Below are 19818 nucleotides of genomic sequence, written 5' to 3' on the forward strand. Positions count from 1 at the left end.
GAGGTGTTAGTTTCGTTTTGCCGAAAACATGAGCAACGAATTGTCGTGAAATTTTACATAAAACCACTACTGAAACTTAACTTTTATTAAAAGAAGTTTATGGCGATGAATGTTTATCTCGTGCGCAAGTTTTTGAGTGGTTCAAGCGTTTTTCCAAGATGGCCGAGAAGACGTTGGAGATGATCACCGGCCCGGGTCGCCTTTCCACGTCAAAAAAACAGATGAAGATATCGATTATAATTAATCAACATTACTACCGGTGAGGTGCTTGATCTACTCCCATTGAAAGAGTAAGGGAAAAAAAACGACCCAATTTGTGGAAGAACAAGTCACAGGGTTCTCCATCAAGACAACGCGCCGGCTCACACTGCATTGTCTGTCAAGACGACGTTTCTAGCCAAGTATAACATCCCAGTTTTAGGCCCCGTCCGCCTTATTCGCCTCACCTGGCCCCATGTGACTTTAGATCTGTTCCCTCCAAAGTCAAATCTGCATTAAAAGAAATACGATTTCTGCAGTCCGTTGAAGCTGTGAAAGAAAAAGCTGCACGCGTCATGCAGGAGCTCAGACAGAAAAAAAAATCCAGCACTGTTTCGAACAATGGTAAATTCGCATGGAGCGTTGTAGGGATAGGGGTGGGGTGTATATTGAAGGTGATAACTAAATATGTATAAATTTAAAATAAAATGTTTTACAGCAATAGTTTCGTTATTTAATAGCCACACCTCGTATGATCCGGGTCCAACATGCGGGTGGAAACTTCCCCCCTCTCTCAAGGGACCCCAAAACGTATACTTCCGGTACAAATTTGACCCCATCCTAATACTTTCTATCTCACCTGGTATATTTAAAAAAAAGAATTATAGCCGTGAGAATGACATCATTGTTTATTTTAGAATGTGACGTAGGTTTGCTTTATTTGCAGCGTTGAGGGCAGTACAATCTATTATCTAGTTTTCTAGTTGATTGGCGTAAAGCTAGGAACTAGGTTAATACGCTGTTCCATTCTTCTAGAGCTCTAGCTCTCTCTTAAACCGTTCATAAAACTCTATTCATTCTTATTGTATATTTCATTGATCAATAGAATCTGAACGAATTGTGATTTGGTCGTTACAAAATATAACTCCTTAACAAAAACTTACAGTTTAAAAAGTTAAGTATAAGGGTTGATTAAACGCCAAAAGGTACACAAATCAGCAGTACCCAACATTTCATTAATACTTCATTGATATAATTTAAGTAATTTTACTGCATTAACTTTTCCTTCACATTTTTTAGAATTTATTAGATGTCACTGACCCTTATGCTGGCCAGTTCATTCATAATATTATTTTGTTACAATTATGATAAAATGTATATTATATCTTCGTAATTAAATAGGTACTTTATTTTAACTCTATTCCAAATTATTCTTCTGATTTATCTTTAATATGCCCTTTGTTCTGAGTAGTCACATATACATGCATGTTAAAGTAGAAAAAGACTAAGTTAGAGTCGGCTACTGTTTAAATTTGAATCACGGAGGATTTAAAACAATATTTCAGTCTTGAATTCGTCTTACCGAAATATTCGTGAGTACAAATAACATACAGTTAATAACAAGTAGATTATTCAACAATATTTACTCATTTCTCAATTGTAATTTAATTTAGTCCCCCGAATTTTACTTATGGTAAAATACTGGAATAATTAGCTGTCCTAAAAATATGCATATCTTTATTTTATATTACATATATACAACAATGTGGGAAGAACACCTAGATTGAGAATGTAATTGAAGAAAACCATATTAAAGTAAATAAAGAGTAAATATTTTGTAGACGAAAATGGCCAGCATAAGGGTCAGTGACATCTAATAAATTCTAAAAAATGTGAAGGAAAAGTTAATGCAGTAAAATTACTTAAATTATATCAATGAAGTATTAATGAAATGTTGGGTACTGCTGATTTGTGTACCTTTTGGCGTTTAATCAACCCTTATACTTAACTTTTTAAACTGTAAGTTTTTGTTAAGGAGATTTTTGTACCTTTTGGATAGATTTTCATTTTTGTCTATTTTGCTAAGTTACATATCTGCTTTACTGTTTTTTTTAAATTTGGAATAAGCAATTCTATCATTATAACCTGATAAGGTGTTAAGTAGGAACCGTAACTACCACTGGAGAGATCTTTTTAAAGAATGATTATAGTTGCGGTCCCCAAACCATCCTCAATAACAATTTTTTTGAGAAAGCCTTTTTATATAAAATAGGAAGGTATTTGTACGTAAAAAGCAAATTTAAACTGCGATTTCAGACCTTCCTTTTAAGAGAAGTAAGAAAAATAAACGGGCGATTACAGTACTTCTCCATAAAAGGCAAAGAGGCAAAGATTTTTAATCGAACGACAATTCATTAATGTAAATAGGTTCACCCATTGATAATTTTAACGATTGCAGTACTTCCTCTTAGTAGGTGTAAGAGCATGATGGCACTTCACAGCCATATAGAGGAGCTTTAATCACTTCTTCGTGCTAAATTTTATCAAAATCAGACAAAGCGTTATAGAAATATTGGTAATAATAGTTTTAGAAACGGCCTTACTTGGGTGGGGCAAACTCCCCTCCATATGAGGCATAGCGACGAGACTTTTAAAGTGCAAATCTATACAAAATTTCGATTCGAATGACACTTCATTCATGAAAATCAGTTCACTTGTCGATAATTTGAAACGATTGCTATACTTCCCCTTAACTAGTGTAAGAGCAGATCGCCGCTTTAATGTTACGTAGGGGAGCCCTAACTCTATCATCCTACCAAATTTTATCAAAATCGGGCTAAGATTTACAGAGTAATTAGTAATAATAATTTTGAAGGGGGCCTTACATAAAGGAGGCTAACTCCTCTCCCATTCGGTGTACAGCGTCGAGACCCCCAAAAGGCACATCTACATAAAATTCCGAATCGAATGTCACCTCATTCATGAAAATCGGTTCTCGCGTTTAGGCGCTACGTAGTTTACAAAAAAGGTAACAACAACAACAACAACAACAACAACAACAACAACAACAACAAGAACAACAACAATTTCTGAAAATGCCGTTTTTGCTCATTTTCGGCAACTTTTTTCTCAAAATCTATTAGGTCTGGGGGGTTGCAAAAAAATTACAGTTATAAAGGAGGGTTTGCCCTATATTTTAAAGAAAATTTGGGAATTTTATCTTTTATAGAAAAAGAGAAAAAAATTGTCAAAGTTGGGTGTTTTTCAACGTTACGCTTTTTCGTGCAGTTTTTGACGATCAACCCTTATACAACTGTCCTACCGGACAGTTTTAATATCTCGCAATCGATTGATTTACTAAATTTAATTCATAAAGTTCAACTTTTAATCGTGCCTTTTTTATGTACTTTAATAACTTTTCATTTTGACATTTATCGTACATACACACACATTCAAAATATTATAAACTGAAAAACCGTTTTTGTCGACAACACAAAAGTCGATGTCTTCGCTTTTGATTACAGTTCTTCTTTTAATTCAGAACTATTTATTTTTGCCAAAATTTGGAGAACTTAAGGACGGTCACTTCAGGACTTTTTGTGGGAGAAACTTTATCTAGGAATAAAGAGGTTGATGATTTTTAACTTTAGATAGTGGGAACTCAACCAGGTTGCTTAACGAAGTCCAAGTGGGAGCCGCCAGGAGTTGGAGGTAACCTCCATATAACAACCACTCTCCAGAGTGCTCCCTACTAAATACTCCTTTCCTGAACAAAATCCGTCAGTGGATTTTTAATCCTGAATCTCTAAAGGAATTTTCAAGTAGAGCGGAGAAATTCGGAGGTTAGAGTTAAACATTTCCTATTGAAATCCAAGAAACCTCCAACGCTCACAGATTTACTGGGGGACAGCACTCCTGAATTAAGGACAAACAGGCTTACTGAGAAAGTTCTAGGAAGAGATGGGAGCCACAGTCAGCAATAACAATCCCCAAGTAACCCAATTCAAACTTCTCGCCATGTCCTTTCATGATATTCCAAAGATGGCAGCTGAATTAACAAGTTCGGACTAGGGAGGGTACATCCTTACTTGGTAAAGCATCGCAACAACTCATCCTCTCTTGAAAAATCCTAGCTGAAGTAGGGAGCCAGTAAAAATTTCCCTAGAGCCAGACAACCCTCTTCAAAAATGCCACCTCCAGAGTAGATATATCCGGTTTCTTCACCTAGTAACTATCCAATCACTCTGGGGAACTCCTAGAAAGAAAGAGAAGCTGGCTGATTTGGATAACTAATCACCTCTCTCGCACTCAGGATAGGGAATATACTTCTCCACACCACGTAACTACTCAGACTTTGTGATAAAGGGCACAAAAGTTTTTCTAAGCCCGCTTTAGCCAGGGTAGGCTGTTCATAATCTGACTGTTCTGACCTCAGGGACTGGGTTTTCGACGCAGTTACCTCTTAGCCATCTAACTCTTCGACTTGGATCATAAGGCACCAGTTAAGTGCTCCTGGAATGGGTAGCCGAGCGGTTAGAGGCCAGACCCGCAAAGCTAAGATGTATTGCGGTACTAGGCTATATTCCCCGGTCTCTAACCTTTAAAGGTTAATATGAAAAATTTACAGTAAAGTATGTTTGCTACTCGCCACGGTAGCCGAGCGGTTAGAGGCTAGACCCGCAAAGCTAAGATGTATTGCGGTACTAGGCTATATTCCCCGGTCTCTAACCTTTAATGGTTAATATGAAAAATTTACAGTAAAGTATGTTTGCTACTCGCCACGGTAGCCGAGGGGTTAAAGGCTAGACCCGCAAAGCTAGGATGTATTGCGGTACTAGGCTATATTCCCCTGTCTATACCTTTAATGGTTAATGTGAGAAATTTTGCAGTAAAGTATGTTTGCTAGTCGCCTCCGTCCACGACATCTAATTGGTAGTTGGACGTTAAGCCCCGCCTGAAAAAATAGGCGATTACTTTACTTACTTTTTACTTTAAGTCCTCCTGGAATGAAATCAAAAGCAGAATATTATCGGACAACTTGCTTTACTCTCTTATTTAGTAACTCCAAAATTCTGTTCGTATATTTAGCTGAAAGAACTGTTTATGAAAACAAAGCTTCAACAATTATTATTTTTTTTTTTTAATTAGGGGCGGTCCCCGAGCGCTAGCTCATACCCGCCCCACGTATACACTCCTCCGTTATAAACGACCACAAAATGAGCTCTCAACACTCACAAGTCCCGGCCAACAAAGCAACAAAGCCAACAGGCACAGAGAATCTCAACAACAACGACAACAACAACAACAACAACAACAACAACAACACAACACAACACAACAACAACAACAACAACAACAACAACAACAACAACAAATCATCAACAACAACAAATCATCAACAACAATCACACAATTACAAATAAATAAAACAAATAAAATCACACACACACTCGCACACACCCAACACAAACTCGAAAAATACGCACCAAATCAAACTCCCAACAACACCCTTCAACCAACCAACCAGATCTACTTCATCTACCAACCACCGAGGTCATCCGCCTCTCAAAGGCCGCCTGCGCGAATTCGCGGAAAGCCACATACGCAGACGCGTTCTCCAGTAACAAGGGGAAAACGTCTCCAGCCAAGCAGAACGGAAATCCCACTCTCCGCCACATAATACAGCGCAAATCATTATAAAGATCACATTCCATAATAATGTGCTCCGCTGTCTCTGGATCTCCACAAGCGCAATATGGGTCCGTTGCTAAGCCCATTTCGAACATTTTGGCGCGCAACATACCGTGTCCCGTGACCAATCGTGCAACTGCATATGGCATCTCAGTGGAAACCAGCCGCCTACCTCCGGCAGCGTCGGGGACGAAACTAAAGGTTGTTCTTCCCTTAGTTGACGCTCGCCACCTATTCCTCCATTCCCGATTCAATTCCTCTTCCACTTCGCCATACATTCTTTCCCTAAACCATAACCGGTAATCTTCGGTTATATCAGCTTCAACAATGTACTTTGAACACTCAATTCCGATTAGTTAACACTTTTCAGTGTGTGTTTCAATGTCTTTTTTACATTATTCGATGAAATTCAAGCCTCACACTCTAAAATCAATTAATTTAGCCACAGGAAGTTCCTGTATGAAGGTGCCACAAAGCTCACACTCAATGGCCATGTGTGTGCGTAATATTGTCGTAAATATATATCCTGTTTGGGTGACAAAACATTTAATTGTTTTTGAACACTAACAGTGTTAAATTAGATCGTTTCTTTTAATTATAAAACATCAAAAACTTCCTTCCGTTTGTTAGTTATATTAAAGCTATTTTTAATCATTAATTATGACGTTTCTCTCTCTCTCTCTCTCTCTCTCTTCTGTTAATTATAATTTCTAGTTTTGGTACTTTCTGTTATTGTTGTAAGTGGTGCTTATTTCAGATCGTGTCAAAGTAAACGGAAGTTACGGTTCTTGTACGGTTTCTCTGGACAGGAAAAACTTATCTGGAGTTTTAAATTCAAGGTGAAATTTAAAAGTAAATTCCCGGTAAAAACTCAATAACTTAAATAAAATTCCAAACTTTTCGCAGTACTTCCGCTTTGTCCCACCCTTGAAGGAATACAATAAACTTCTCGTTCATTCATTTAGACGTATTCATTAAGCATGAATTCAACAACTACAATTAGATCCTTCTATCGCTGACGTTTCTTTCTTAAACGACTGGAGTTGGCGAAAAAGGAAGGAGATCAAACTGGGATGTTTTCTAAATGCCTTCTAGATTAGCTTGGCAAAACTTGTTCCATTCGCCCAATCAGCGGGTCTCAAATTTTTTTTCTTTTTCATCTTTCACTTGACAACCAATTAGACAAGTTTATTTCATTTCTTTTCTTTAAAAAAACTTCTTTTTTTTTTTCTTTTTTTTTGGAAAGACTTCGACGACCTCTAAATTATTAAACTTGTCTATTTTTGTCTGCAAACGTTAAATTAAGGACCCATTATTGTTCTAAATCTTTTGAAAGAAGATCATTTTTCAATCATTTTATCATCCACTGTGCTGAAAGCCTAATTATTAATAGATATTTATTTTTCATTAATCATAAAAACAAAATAATAAATTTATTGGTCAATACAATATTATTCATATTTTTAAGTTAGCAATACTTGAAATTTTAGACATCCCAGTTTTAAAGTAACCTAATAGAAACCTTCTTACATAAAGGCTAACTTCTGTCACGCTAAGGTGACTAATTATTAAACGAAAGTAATAAATATTTTTGAAAAATTCTAATTCATTACAACTACTGCACAAAACTAATTGATAACTTACTAAAAACTTACAAATATAATAATAGTAGCAACTAGTTTACAGCAAGATTACGAACCTACTAGCAGTTATAAAAAAAATTGTAAGTACAATAAACATTAATAGGCGCCACGATAGTAAAGCGGTTGTAGGATAGACCCGCAAAGCTAAGATGTATTGCGGTACTAGGCTATATCTCCAGTCTATACCTTTAATTGTTAATATTAGAAATTTGCAGTAAAGTATGTTTGCTAGACGCCACGAGTAGCCGAGCGGTTATAGGCTAGACCCGCAATGCTAAGATGTATTGCGGTACTAAGTTAGGCTATACTCCCAGTCTATACCTTTAAAGGTTAATATGAGAAATTTATAGTAAAGTATGTTTGTTAGTCGCCACGATAGCCAAGCGGTTATAGGCTAGACCCGCAAAGCTAAGATGTATTGCGGTATATTTTTGCTGGTCGCCTCCGTCCACGACACTTCATTTGGTAGTTGGAAGTAAAGTCTGCCTGAAATAATAGGCAATTACTTTAATTTTCCACTTTTCCTGACACAAGAGAAAATAAATATTTCTGTTGAAAACTCTGAATCGAAAATCTGCACGATTACAGTACTGTCTCTTACTCAGAGTAAGAAAAACTTTCTCTGAGAAACATGAACTTTTCTCTGATTTCCAATAAGAAAATAAAGTATAAGTTTTCCCAACAACTAGTTGGTGTATCTGAAAGTTCAGTCACTTCCAAAAGATGGTTTCATCAGCAAAAATCCAAGCCATTAATACGTTTATATGTTTGGGTCACTTGATCTGATTGGTCAGAATGTATCAGATTGGTCCAGACAACTCTTTAGATGATGATTCATCTTAAAACACTGACAAACACATATAAATGTTTATTATCAATGTTTGCTATAAACTTTTCGTTTATTTAGTCACCATTTTCTTATTTCCCTATTTAAGATTATTTATTTGTTATAATAAAAAGAATATACAATTCACAGTAAATTGCATTTAAGTCAGGTTTGAGTTTACAAACCAATATCTTATTGAAAATGTGGTTAGGTCGTCTGTAGTGATGGATACACTTGCAGTGCGAGTCAGAATCGTCTACACTAAGCTTATTAATAATCCACTAATGATGGACTAAAGTCCGAATCCGGTCAGGGATGCAATAAACATGCGTGCTACAGAGGATAGACCTTCTTGAGATCTTCTTCTTGCGATGAGAACAGATCAATTGATATTTGTTAATAATTAAGTCAATTATTTGTTAGGATAAATCTGAAATAATGATCTTTAATCATAACATAACAATAACTAAACCCTCCTGTTGTTTCAGAATCGTACCCAAGATATCCACTATGAAGTTGGCTGTGGACCAGATTGTAAAATCTCTCAGGTAAGCAAACACTCTACTGCTCAACGATCGCCTAGTCGAATAAATCTAATCGTTTCTCCCAAGCAAGATCGACGTCAAGTCGTATCATTTCAATTAATGAATCGATAGTCCTAGAGAGAATGTGAATTGAATTGCTTGCTCTTTAATAACATAAAAATTGACCAAGTTTTTAGAAAATTTACTGTAGTCCGACTAGAAAGAATAGCGCCTTTGTAATTCGAAGCTGGTGTTGGCGTAGGTTCGAATCCCGAGTGGTAGCTACTTTTTATTTGTTAAAAACATTGTTAATAGTAAAGTTTGTGCTTCCCCCTCGACTAAAACCCCTAATTTGTAGTTATGACTAGTTTAAATCTTTACTTTCTACTACTAATTCTTATACACACTACAAGAAGAGAAATTTTTAGCTCTGTCTTAGAATATTTCTGTGACCTTTGATTAGACCTATTGGGTAGGCTCCATTACTAGGGCCCAAATTAGGCTTTGCAGCTCCCCAAGTGATGTAGTAGACCAACTCAGATCCCCTAGGGGAGTTCTAGGAGAAAAGAAGAAGTCCAGGGATAAAACTCCCTGGAGCCAACCCACCCCCTTCCTCGTTACCCTCCAGAAGAAAGTTTCCTAAACGGATTACGGGTAGCGTGTATCCCCACCTACCTAGAGATCTGAATCTGCCCTGAACAACAGCTTCACCGCCAGTCAGGAGGGGAATTAGAATTTCCCTTACTTCCCCAAAGTTAGTTTTTGTTTTATTTTTCGCTTTGTGTGCGTTTTCTGTGTGGTTATTGTTTAATTATTGAACAAAATATAGGAACAAAAAAAATGTCTCCAATTTAAAGAAAAACAATACTTGCAAATGAGTACTTAGTATTCATTTTACTCCTGAAACAGGTAAGGTAATCGCCTATTTTTTTTCAGGCGGGCTTAATGTTTAACTACCATTGGATGTCAGGCGCCACAGTAGTTGAGCGGTTAGAGGCTAGACCCGCAAAGCTAATATGTATTGCGGTACTAGGCTATATTCCCAGTCTGTATCTTTAATGGTTAATACGAGAAATTTTTAGTAAAGTATGTTTGCTAGTGGCCACGATAGCCAAGCGGTTATAGGCTAGACTCGCAAAGCTAAGATGTATTGCGGTACTAGGCTATATTCCCAATCTATACCTTTAATGGTTAATATGAGAAATTTCTCATATTAAAGTAAAGTATGTTTGCTTGTCGCCTCCGTTCACGGCACCTAATTTGATGGTTGGACGTAATGCACTCCTGCAAAAATAGGCATTTCTTTACTTTAAAATATATCAAAGCCCATACTTTTCTATAATTTTTTTTAATAAAAAGTAGCTACACACGAGGATTCGAACCAAGAAATCTTCCACTTACCAATCACACACTTCATGACCACTAGACCAACAGCCGCCCTACTCCAGAAACAATTACAAAATATTTTTGAAATACACAAAAGCCACGAAATGTGGCATGTTTCACAAAAAAATAGGTCTCTGTTTTCGCGGGATTGGAATCGCCTAGCTTTGAATCCCCACATCATCCCAATTTTATTGTTAATAATAAAAAGATAGGACTAAATTTTAGTTTATTATTATTATTATTATTTTACCATTATTTAAGGCGGGTCAAAATCTGAGGTTATTGGCACCAGGAGCTTCTTTTCCACTGAAGAAGTGCACTCACTGCCGGCCTCCGGACAGTGTTCTCTCGTTACAAACAACACTGTCCATCACCGGACAGTGAGCTGTAAGAAGCTCCTAGATAGAGAAAATCTAAGAGCCAACAGCTGGATTCGAACCCTGTGGATTTCCGCATGGAAATCCAATACGCTAACTGCATAGCTAATCCTTTCCCTGTTTCTTTATTATTAATAATAAATAATAATAATTTTTTTTTTTTGTATATATTATTAATTAATCTAAGTTAAGTTTTTTCCCTTACATTCTCCAGAAATCTGTTCAACACTTGTTCCACTTATAGGTGGAACTCTAAAAACTTGTCCGCAGCAGAGACTTGTAAGGCCATCTGCAGCTGATTACTTCCAATGTCAGTGTCATCCCACCCGCCCCTCCAGCAAAAACCACTGACGTATTACTCCTCATAAATCACTAACTGATGATCATTAAAGTATTTTATTTATTATTATTTGTTGTACTAACGGTTTTTTAAAAATGTTTTTTCATTTTATTTTGTTTATTTATATTTTGATCAATGCTTCGCTTTTTTTAACAGAGCAATGCCATCTTCATTTAATCACTGTAAACACTGAAAAGAAATTTAATTTCAAGTAAACACGTAAAATTATTTTAAATATAAATTCAAGATAAGCTGATCTGTTTCAAATAGGAGGCAGCTCTAAGATTACGACTAATTTCACATACGGAGTTTTTATTCGAAGTACAGATGCAGGAGTGCTGCACACTCTCAACACCTTCTCTAACTGCAGTTTACGTGATAAAATTAACTTTTAAACTTTCCATTCGTACTAAAAAATAAAAAAAATAAAGTAAGTAAAGTAATTTCTATTTTTTTCAGGCGGACTTTACATCCAACTACCAAATTAGGTGTCGTGGACGGAGGCAACTAGCAAACATACTTTACTATAAAATTTCTCATATTAACCATTAAAGGTATAGACTGGGAATATAGCCTAGTACCGCAATACATCTCAGCTTTGCGGGTCTAGCCTCTAACCGCTCGGCTACCGTGGCGCCTAATTTTTTCAAAATTATATCAGTTTTTTTTGCAGGTATCATTTTGCCTTAGAAGTACCATAATTCCAGATTTTCCTGGAAAAATGATTCACATAAATGAATAAGCAATAAACGCGGTCAAGTTTAAAGAAAATCGTAACATCCATTTTCATGAAAAAACCACAAAAAAAAAAAAAAAAGACAAACCCCTTAATTCTCCTATACTGTTTAGGAAAAAAGAAAATTTATATTTCCTAAATGAAATGTGAAAAATCAGTTCATTGACTGAACAAGTGTTTACTTGTCAAAATAAATGCTAGATGACTGATGAACTTTGACATCATTTTGACGTTCGCTCTCCTCTTTTTGATTGATTAATCATGCAGACTAGTTTCAATTATAACTGATGTTTCTTCATCCACTACTTCATTTACTTGTCAATTTTTTACTATCTTTTTGGTTTTTTTGAATGTTATACAAAATAAACATCACAGCCATCATTATTATAGGCATGTCACAACAAGACAAAAAAACAACTAACAAGAACACCCTCATTATTTTAGGTACAATTCTCAGGGTTCTAAATAAATTCAAACTAGGTATTTCAAATCATATTAATTCATTATACCGATGTTTACTTTAGGGTTTCTCCAATCGCAAGAGGCATATTTAAAAAATCTGGAGTGACCACTCACACGACTTTCGAACCCATTAATATTCTTCAAACCCGGAATATCGGACTCATATTACACTCTCGCCAACATTATTAGTTGTTAAAACCGTACATTACACTGAAATCTAACCTTACAGAGAAGCCTTACCCCAACCAATACGAAGTTTACAGAATAGCCTAGTAGCCATTTATTCGAAAAAGTGAACTACCAATTGAGTAACGAGTTACTTCCGGTTGAGGAATTGCCTTCAAACTCGATTTCCACAATACATTTAACCCTCTTTAACAGCCCACAAAAGATTGAGTTGTACTTTACAGAAAATTGGTACTTTAAAGGCACTACCTCCGGAAGTATCCGGAAGTTCCCGGGAAAAATGTTCAAATTTAAGTTGTAGTTTTATTTGTTTCTAACCTGTTTGAATTTTAAAGAAAAATTGCACTTTTTTTTTAAGGAAATCTTTAAAGATCTAAAAAATCTTTTCAGCAAGATCGTATTTCCGGTCAGCCGATTTTCTTCAAATTTTTTTTTAATTTATTTTCAGGGAGCATTCACTAACTTCCGGGGGATTTCGGATGGGAGGGATTGTATTCTCTGGAGGTTGGTTGGACCCCAGAGTTCAGTACAATCAAAGGCCTAGTCTGGGAATATACCGCAATACATCTTAGTTTTGCGGGTCTAGCCTCTAACCGCTCGGCTACCGTGGCGCCTAGTTCATACCACTTTTTAAACCTAAATCTATAGTTAGCACAATGCTAATACTTACCGAATAAATAGCCGGAAGTGAAAGCACACCTGTTTGATTTGGGGAAAATAAAGCTATATCTATCAAATTAATTCTCTCGAATATTCATGAAATGGACAAGCCAAGTGTTACGATTTCTAAAGTGGCCACACTGGGCGCTTAGATCACCCATGGGAATCTTTATTGAAGTGTGAAGAATCGACTAGGCAGGGGTTACCTGTGAACTTCCGGTGTGGTTCCACCTAAGAACAAAAACCAACGTTATTCGGCTTCCCCTCGGCTTCTTCCTCCACCGCCAAGTGTATAAGTTACAAGGGGTTCCTTGTGCGGGCTTCCACTGTCTAGGAGTTTTTAGTTATAAATCGAAATCGGATTTAATTAAAACAAATCTCAGCAAAGAAAACTGTCCGATGGAAAATAAAGAAAAATCATTGGTGCTATTTTTAAGAAAATCTCCATGATGTGAACAACCAGTCCGAAAAGTTGTTTTCCGGCTTAGCTGAGTACTCAAATGGAATATCGAGTCTCCACTTCTAGTGATTTTTGGAAAACCAATTTGTTCGCAGAGTCAAGGAACAACAAAACGGAACTTTTGGTGAAGTAAAAAGACTTTGATTCTCTAAAAACCTAAATCCACTTCGAATTTTCTTTTTCTGTTTTTCAATCCGAGAAAAAGATTGAGTATACTGTTGATGACAGTTTCCGTCTCCTACGCTCTTAAGACTGCCGGACAGTTACAGTAAGAAAAAATATGAGCAGATCATATCACGGTGAGAAACTGTTGCAGCGGTTATTGTCCACAGTTTGACCAGTATATGTTGCAGGGCTACCAACCATATCTACAATAACTAAAATTTACATAAATGCTAATGCATTCTGTTAATAAACTATTCTACCGTTATTAACGTACACCACAATGTGTTAATTCTAGTTTGGTTGGGCCTAGCATTTTCACGTTAAAGAATAAATCGTGGAACATATCTCCCATTATCCTTTTATCTTTAAAACCTTTATTCCAGCAGCTGACACCGTTAAGTGCTCAGAAATGCACTTAGACCACAGTCTGATCTAGAATCTAGATTCAAGATTTTCTAGCCTGACTGATTAGAATTAGATTCATCTAGGAGGCCTCAAGGCCTAGGTCACTGCGACCCCTTTGGATCTATTGTGGCTACCCTCACTCTAAAGCTCGCCCTCCAGACCTGTCCTTTTGGTCAGACTCTTGATGCTGGAGAGCAACTCTTAGGTAAAGCTCATAGGCCTTGGTTTCCCCCCCCCCCCGAGAAGTAACATCCTTAGCCACACGAGCCCCTCACACTGACACAACACGTGCAGTGCCGTTTCCTCCTCCTCCTCCTGACAGAACCTACAGAGGCTATCAATCTGCCAGGCCCATGCGATTCATGTGTTTTCTGAGCCTGCAGTGGCTAGTTAATGGGCCTACAATCATCCTTGAAGAATTAATTCTGCAGCCAGCCTCGGCGAATAGCCTCTAATGAACACCTTCGCCTGTCTCTGCCCAGTGATAGCCAGCCACCACTCTTGAGACCTAAGCCTGACTGATAGTTTGACTCAAGTCAAGAATGAAACAGACGATATAAACTTCTCTTAAGACTACTGGACGGACAATCCAAACTGTCAATACCTAACAAACGTACTGACACACAATACCTTTCTGAACTTACTGAACTTAGGAGCTATGGGTCTTCATCAAATTTAACCCCCTCAACATCGACCTGAATATTCCCTACATCCAAGACCATGTCCTTACCCCGTTACAATAATTTCCACAAATCTTTATCATCAATCCTCTAATCGTGGCGCTAAACGTCCTGGCAAATCCTAGGCGTCCGCTGAAACGTCTTGAGACCTGTTCAATTGAGAGTTGTCAAATTAAGGGAAGATTACTCCTTCATGTTGTACCTGGCAGTATCATCATATAATACAAAATCATACATTACTATACAGGTGTAAATTCCAAAATAAAGAAAATAAGGTTTATAAATATTCATGATGATTCAATAAGTTAACAGAAGTTGGACTTAGAAGACCACTATACTGCATAGATTTTTCAGTTTTCAACGTTCCTTTCTGAAATTTTTCAAAGATATAAAATTACTTAAAGAATAAAAGACTAAGTTTGGAGAACATTTAGTTACATAAATAGCGGTCCTGTGGCTTGTTCAGATCAGATTTACCAAACCACTACTACAACATGGCGGATAATACGTTACTTATACATGTAACACTGCCAAGCGATTAGCATAATGCCAAACTAACTGAAAGTCAATGTGAACCTAAAACAGTTTTACCGGCTTGGGTGGTTATTACAACTTGACGATATACATCTAATGCAAATAGACTTCCTGCACAGGTGTCACCACACGCCCAGTCGGGGGGGATCTCCACATCGTTGCCCATCACTTCCGCTCCAACAGGTGGTTTATAAGGTGTTCTATCTATAAAATAATAGTAGAAGGGTGGCTGATTTTTGTAACAGGTAGATAATCATTTCTATCCTTCCAATTTTTAACAGGAGGTACAAAAAAAAAATATAATTTCAGCCACTGTTCCGGAAAAACAAAACTATAATGATTAGATTCCAGCCCTTCATATCCTGGACAAGGGATGTAATTATGATTCTGTTTAGTATATAGTGAAAATCGCGACTTCCGTTTCCTGCTGATCTATTTCGTCAGCAATCTAAGCTTAAAACTCCAAGGATGTAGATTGGCGTGCAGGTTAGACGCAGGTAGTACAAGCTGTGACTGACTTATTAACCCACAATTATTGTGCTTTAGAATCCTGGAAAAAGGACGACTTAAAGTGCAAGCTAGCTTCCTTTTGCTCCGAGATCTATCAGAGAAAGAATATCGAAGGTTACACGAGAAATTGGGGGGGGGGACATACACAGTTCTGGGTCGAGAGCCTTTAAATAGTAAAAGTAAAGTAATGCCTATTTTTTCAAGTGGGCTTTACGTCCAGCTACTAAATTAGGTGTCGAGGACGGAGGCGACTAGCAAACATACTTTACTATAAATTTCTCATATTAACCATTAAAGGTATAGACTGGGAATATAGCCTAGTACCGCAATACATCTTAGCTTAGCGGGTCTAGCCTCTAACCGCTCGGCTAGCGTGGCGACTAGCAAACATACTTTACTACAAAATTTCTCATATTAACCATTAAAGGTATAGACTGGGGAATATAGCCTAGTACCGTAATACATCTTAGCTTTGCGGGTCTAGCCTCTATCCTCTCCGACTACCGTGGCGTGGCGCCTTCTTCGGTATTTTTGAGTAGATTTTAAACTCTTGCCTTTCTAATAGGTTTCTATTAGGTAATCGTATTCGCGTAAATTTGTGCAATTATTATGAAAACCTGGCAGTCTGCCGTTTATCTGCTCGAAAATGGCGGGAAAAATTACAAGTACTCTTGGAATTGATTTTGAAAATGTGTTTTTTGGCATTTCTATGGAGAAAAGCGTAATTTACAGTTTAGACTTTAGACAACTGTAGTCAGAGAAAAAACAAAGTCAGGTGTGTTCACAGCAGATTTCTTCTGTTTCTATTCTGAAAGTAACGACTGACAGAACGACCTTGTCAGTGAACACAGTCGGTTATACTTCTTTTTTTTAATTAACAAGCAGAGGGGAAGTGTTCACTCTAGTGTGATTGAGTGTCGGAAGTGTGTGTGGCGCGTATGTCTGTCACAACCAGGTAAGTGTTCCTATGTGACGGCAGTTAAGGTAGCGGTAATTTCACGCAAGAGAACCTCTTTGGAAACCGGAAGTAAAATGGTCGCCTTCCATTCATTCAGTCAGTCAGTGACTTGCTTACTAGTAGGTATATAGAAGGGCACATAACACAAGGCCATTTCATTCACGTTCCTTTACACTTGACTTCTTATGTTGCACGGCCGTTACTATTTCCGTCATCAACATTACAATGTTACACTCTTTCCATCACTCTATCTTATCGTTACTATCATATCGATAAAAATCGACTTTTGTGGTCGATATAAAAATCTTTTTTTATGATCCTTAATAAATATTTTTTTAATGATTACTTGAATTCTTTATTTACCACAAAATATTGATTTATGACTTTTATACTGAAACTAAATTTTGATTTTTTCCTTCAGCCTATTCCTAGTCAAAATTGTGATTTTTTTTTTGCCTGTAGCTTTACGACCCTGCCATCTACTTCCTGTTGTCATGAGAGACAATAAAATAAGTCTCATATAAATCCACCTCACAAGCATTTTCTTAATTTACTAATTAAAGTAGACTGTTAATTAGTGTAACACTAATTGATACTTTCTCAAAGGATATGATGATGCTTTACCACCAAGGTTTGTGGAGGAAGCAGCGATGTTATGAAGGGGGAAGGAAGCTGGTGGAATTTCAACTTCGTTAGAATCATTTCCACACAGAGACCCTGGAACGCTAACCTTCCACACCTACTTCTCCAGAACTTGACAATATCCAGCATCTCTCAGCTTGTTAACAAGAAATTTTATCAAGTTCAGCGTACCACCTACCTGTGTTTACAATAATATAGCTCCATTTATAGACGTCTAAATTTAGATGTTACTTTTCTTAATTGCGTTGATGTGCGACAACATTAATGCCGTGAATGTATACGCATATTGTGGTGCAGTAATTGTTCTTCCCAGAATCCAATGACTGTGGTGGTTTTAAAAAGAGATGGAATCTGCTACTTCTTTTTCTCCTTCTCTACTAGTAACAGAAATGATATTTATAATCTCTACATTTCATCCGTTTTGAGGAGGGGGGATCCTCTGAATACGAAATAGTGGTCTGAGTATGTGTTTGTCAGTAACCATCTTTTCTAAAGTGGTTTTTAGCATAAATAAGCCCACCGGAAGTATCACTTAATTTTTTTTTCACTTCATTGGTATTTTTCACAAAAATGGCTGCCACGATTTCCATTAAACTTGCTCTACCAGCTGGATAAAAGTAGATCTAGAACTTTTATTTGAAATATCATACCAGGAAAAAATCGATTAAGAGGTGCAATTTTTGCGTACTATTCGATCTTATCTCAATGTGTACTATTTAAAGAGGCTTAATTGTGTTGCCAAAAAAAAATATCGATTTTGAAGAAAATTCAACTTTTTCAAGTTTTTTTTTGTAATATTCTGAATTAAATTATCAATACAGAGGTGCTACTATAGCCGAGCGGTTAGAGGCTAGACCCGCAATGCTAAGATGTATTGCGGTACTAGGCTATATTCCCAGTCTATACCTTTAATGGTTAAATAAAAAATTTTGCAGTAAAGTATGTTTGCTAGGCGCCACCGGTAGCCGAGCGGTTAGATGCTAGACCCGCAAAGCTAAGATGTATTGCGGTACTAGGCTATATTCCCAGTCTATACCTTTAATGGTTAATGTGGGAAATTTTGCAGTAAAGTATGTTTGCTAGTCAGCTCCGTCCACGACACCTAATTTGGTAGTTGGACTTAAAGCCCACCTGAAAAAATAGGCAATTACTTTACTTTATCAAATTCACAGTCATACTCAGAATCTACTTTAACATTTTTTCGTTCTAAAACATGTATTTCCAGTTAGCACGTAAAAAAAAAAACGGAAATCGGTACGATTACAATGCCTTCCCTAACTAGAGAAGGTAACAATGGAGGAGGTTCCCCTCTCTTTAATCAAATATTCAAATGAATTGTTTCCACATGTAAACAATAAACTCTTACTGTAGATGACCTACAAATAAGATAAGTAATAATACGGTCTAGTTAAAGTGAGGGCACGATCAGCGGCGGCAGAAGAAGGGCCTCTATTTGTGCATAGTTAGTGTGTTAGTCCTAGAAGGACAAACTTAGGTGGGATAAGAGGAGTGGTGGTAGATAAGGTATGGAGGGGAGACCACTTGTTCTGGTGCTCAACTCACGTACAACTGGAGAGTAGCAGAGATGATGTAGCTAATTCCACACATCCTCATTAGAGAGCAGCTGCTCGCTCTCTAAGACAGCAGCCACCTCGTATTTACTTATATATTCAAACACACACACACACACGTCACTAAACTGTCACAAATAGTTCATGTGTTACTCTGCTGTTATAACATTGTCTCCCCCCTACCTTCTACCTAACCGCTTCTCAGATATTCTGTTATCACACGATATTCTGCTACCCTCCAAATTCTATTCACAGAACGGCCCAGTTGCATATGTCTATCCATCCACTAATCTAAGTTACACCTCCTGACATCTTCTATAAGTGCTTCACTTCCAATTGAAATTATAAACTAACATTAATTAATACTTAAATGAGATACTCAAGAACTCCAGATAAAAGATTAAGTGCAATGACCCACAACAACTTCAGGAGAAAAGCATGGAAGAATATAAGCATGGACCACTGAAAGAGCTCAGTAAAGGACGCTTACACTCAAAGAACTGTTCTTTTATCTTAAAGTACAGAACAGACATAAAAAACTTGAACCAAATAGATAAAATCAAAACTCAATTAAGAAGGCAGCATCAACTGTGGATTAACCTGATTGTAACCCCAACAAAGTACGAGTATATTACCTCCGCACGTAGTAGAAGAGAAGTTGGCCATGCATTTCACAGATCCTTGGTTAGCCAGAGCTGGGAAAAGCAAAGCTAATGCCTGTTAGCCCTGAAGCCGCAAATAGAATGATACCTGCAAAGAAAACTCATATAATTTTGAAATTAGGCGCCACGGTAGCTGAGCGGTTAGAGGCTAGACCCGCAAAGCTAAGATGTATTGCGGTACTAGGCTATATTATCAGTCTAAACCTTTGGTAGTTATTATGAAAAATTTATAGTAAAGTATGATAGCTAGTCGCCACGATAGCCGAGCGGGTATAGGCTAGACCCGCAAAGCTAAGATGTATTGAGTTACCAGACTATATACCCAGTCTATACCTTTAATGGTTAATATGAGAAATTTATAGTAAAGTATGTTTGTTAGTCGCCTCCTTCCACGACACCTAATTTGGTAGCTGGATGTAAA

The 19818-nt window shown here is 37.1% G+C and overlaps 1 protein-coding gene across 1 annotated transcript in view; it reads left to right on the top strand.

Moving 5' to 3' along the window:
• Window positions 1–19818, top strand: part of sev (receptor protein-tyrosine kinase sevenless) — a 120357-nt gene that overhangs the window by 57818 nt on the left and 42721 nt on the right. Inside the window, exon 2 of the mRNA XM_074125081.1 lies at window positions 8628–8687. Coding sequence (XP_073981182.1) covers window positions 8628–8687 — 60 coding nt within the window. The remainder of the gene's footprint in view (window positions 1–8627; window positions 8688–19818) is intronic.

Source organism: Rhodnius prolixus, unplaced genomic scaffold (genome assembly GCF_049639745.1).
Source record: "Rhodnius prolixus isolate KJV_2025 unplaced genomic scaffold, Rpr scaffold_1, whole genome shotgun sequence".
NCBI classification, from domain to species: Eukaryota; Metazoa; Arthropoda; class Insecta; order Hemiptera; family Reduviidae; genus Rhodnius; species Rhodnius prolixus.